This window comes from Nicotiana sylvestris, chromosome 3 (genome assembly GCF_000393655.2).
Source record: "Nicotiana sylvestris chromosome 3, ASM39365v2, whole genome shotgun sequence".
In the NCBI taxonomy this organism is placed as follows: Eukaryota; Viridiplantae; Streptophyta; class Magnoliopsida; order Solanales; family Solanaceae; genus Nicotiana; species Nicotiana sylvestris.
In genome coordinates this window covers 108,553,914-108,556,941 of record NC_091059.1, presented here as the reverse complement: position 1 = coordinate 108,556,941, position 3,028 = coordinate 108,553,914, and the positions used below count along the sequence as shown (strand labels likewise).

Here is a 3,028-nt window from a genome sequence, read left to right as displayed (position 1 = left end):
ACTTTCACTCCAGTATCAACTAATCCTACAGCTGATCAACAAGCCAGTACCCTCATAGGAAGCAGCTTCCAATATGGCTGGTAAATCTAATTGCTTTAATGTTAGTTTATCTAAAGGCACTAAATCCATTCCTTGGGTGTTTAACATAGGGGCAATAAATCATATGGTTTCTAGCTTGAATATGTTGCTAAATCCTGAACGAATTACACCTAATGCCAGCAAAGTTCATTTACCAAATGGTCATGTGACCTCTATTACACATGTTGGTTCAGTTTCATTGTTTAATGATGAACTAACAAATGTCCTCTATGTTCCTCTTTTCAAATATAATCTTCTGTCCATCTCAAAATTGACCAAACAACTACAATGTTGCTTGGGTTTTTATCTTAATTTTTGTGTCTTCCAGGACCTTTGCACTGATAAGGTGAAGGGGATTGGTAATAAGAAGTATGGTATGTACTTACTTCAACCTACCAAGAAGCTATCACCTGTCAAAGCATATGTTCCCAGTACTTCATTCCTCCTTGTGTCCTCTCAACATTGCTTCTCTTCTGCTCACCCTCATCAATACCAAGTGTGGCACCATAGATTTGGTCATGCACCAACTGCTGTTCTTCAAAAACTTCCTTTTTTACAAAGTCATTTGTTCAATAAAGAGTTTTTGTCTTGTACAATTTGTCCTTTGGCAAGACAAACTATGTTTTCATTTCCTACTAGTACTTCTGAAACTGTTTCTGCTTTTGAGCTTGTACATATGGATGTGCGGGGTCCATATAGACAATGTACTTATAATGGTTATAGATATTTTCTTACCATTTTTGATGACTATTCTAGAATGACTTGGGTTTAATTGATGAGAATGCAAAGTGATGTCATTGTTTTACTCAAAAATTTCCTTGCCTTGATTAAAACTCAGTTTTTTACTTCTATCAAGACCATTAGATCAGACAATGGACTTGAATTTTTCAATTCTCAATGTACTACTCTTTTTACTTCTCTTGGAATAGTACATCAAAGTTCATGTGTTCATACCCCTCAACAGAATGGGATAGCTTAGAGGAAACACAGGCACTTGCTTGAGATGGCATGGGCACTCGGGTTTCAAGCTTATGTACCTTTAAAGTTTTGTAGTGAATGCATTCTTACTACTATGTTCCTGATAAACATATTGCCTTCCTTACTCCTTTCTGGCAAATCTCTTTATGAGGTTTTCCATTGTAAACCCCCTTCATTTCAACATCTCAAGGTGTTTGGTTGTTTATGTTATGCAACCAAACCCAACTTCACTGACAAATTCTCCTCCAAAGTAATCCCAGTTGTGTTTATGGGACATTCAGACACTCAAAAAAGCTACAAGCTATACAATATTCCCCCTGGGTCTTTCTTTGTTAGTAGAGATGTGTCATTTAGAGAGTTAGTGTTTCCTTTCAGATTTTCCAGGTCCACCTTCTTTGAACCATCTACCTCTTTCTTTACTACTCCATCATTCACAGATGATTTCTTTTCAAATTGTCCAGTCCCTCAACCTCCTGAACAAAGCATCACTGATTCTTTACCATCTTTGAACTCCCATGTTCCTCAATCACCTACCTGACAACCTTTCTTCTTCCTTTCAAGCCTACCTGATCGCCTTTTCCTCTATCATTGAACCTACATCCTTTGAGCAAGCTACCAAGGATAGAAAGTGGATTCAGGCTACGAAGCTTGAGACTGAGGCCCTCACTAACAATCATACATGAGAAGTGGTGGATTTTCCTGTAGGAAAAACACCCATTGGATTTAAGTGGGTGTATAAGGTGAAGTATAATGCAGATGGTAGTGTTGAAAGGTATAAGGCCAGATTGGTGGCCAAGGGTTTTCCCAACAGGAGGGTCTGGATTACCATGACACCTTCTCTCATGTAGTAAAGATGGTGACTGTCAGATGTGTTGTATTTTTGGCTGCTCAGCATAATTGGCCACTTTACCAGATGGATGTCTACAACGCCTTCATTTAGCGTGACTTGTTTGAGGAAGTATACATGTCCTTGCTATAAGGATTTGATAGCCATGGAGAATAAGGTTTGTTGGCTCCTCAAATCACTATCTAGCCTCAAACAAGCAACCATGCAATGGAACTTGAAGTTTACCACTCTCTTATCAACTCAGATTTCACTCGAAGCAAGTTAGATTACTTCTTGTTTACTAAAAGGCAGGATACATACATTGACATAATATTAGTGTATGTTGATGATTTTCTTATTACTGGTAGTGACATCAAGCTGATAGCAGAGGCCAAGCACATACTTAATAACAACTTCAAAATGAAAGACTTGGGTGAGTTGCAGTATTTCTTGGGAATAGAGTTTGCCAGGTCATCTAAAGGCGTACTCATGAAACAGAGAATATATGCTCTAGAGTTGATATCAGAATGTGGCTTAAAGGGAGGAAAGCCTGCTATAACCCTTTTAGAGCAGAACCAGAAGCTCACTAGTCTGGAGTATGACAAATTATTTGAACTTGACAATGATAAAGAGATGGAAGATAGAAGACATTATTAGAGATTGATGGGAAGACTGCTCTGTCTAGCAATCACATGACAAGACATATCCTTTGCAGTCCAAACTTTGAGCCAGTTTATGCATGATCCAAAAGAGTCACTATAAAGCTACATTAAGGGTGCTTAAATGTGAAAAGCCAGCCAGGATTAGGACTTGTGATGAGCAGCAGCAAGTCCAGGAAGATCACTGCTTTTCGTGATGTTGATTGGGCAACTTATATGATGTCTAGAAAATCTATTAATGGTTTCTGCATAAAGCTGGGAGAGTCACTAATTTTTTGGAGGTACAAGAAGCAGAGTACAATATGGAGAAGCTCAGTTGAGGCTGAGTATAGGAGTATGGCAACCACAGTAGTAGAGTTGGTTTGGTTGCATGATATTTGGAGGAACTGGGAATGAAGGTTGATCTACCAATGGAGTTATTCTATGAAAATAAGGCATCTCTTCAAATAGCATTGAATCCCATGTACCATGAGCGTACCAAACACAT

General features: G+C 38.5%; 1 protein-coding gene across 1 annotated transcript; it reads left to right on the top strand.

Annotated features, from left to right (window-relative positions):
* Window positions 1-2,110: 2,110 nt before the first annotated feature.
* LOC138887815 (uncharacterized mitochondrial protein AtMg00810-like) lies at window positions 2,111-2,539 on the top strand. Its single transcript, XM_070169603.1, has one exon. It carries the CDS (start codon window positions 2,111-2,113, stop codon window positions 2,537-2,539), a length of 429 nt encoding a protein of 142 aa, XP_070025704.1.
* Window positions 2,540-3,028: the final 489 nt, after the last annotated feature.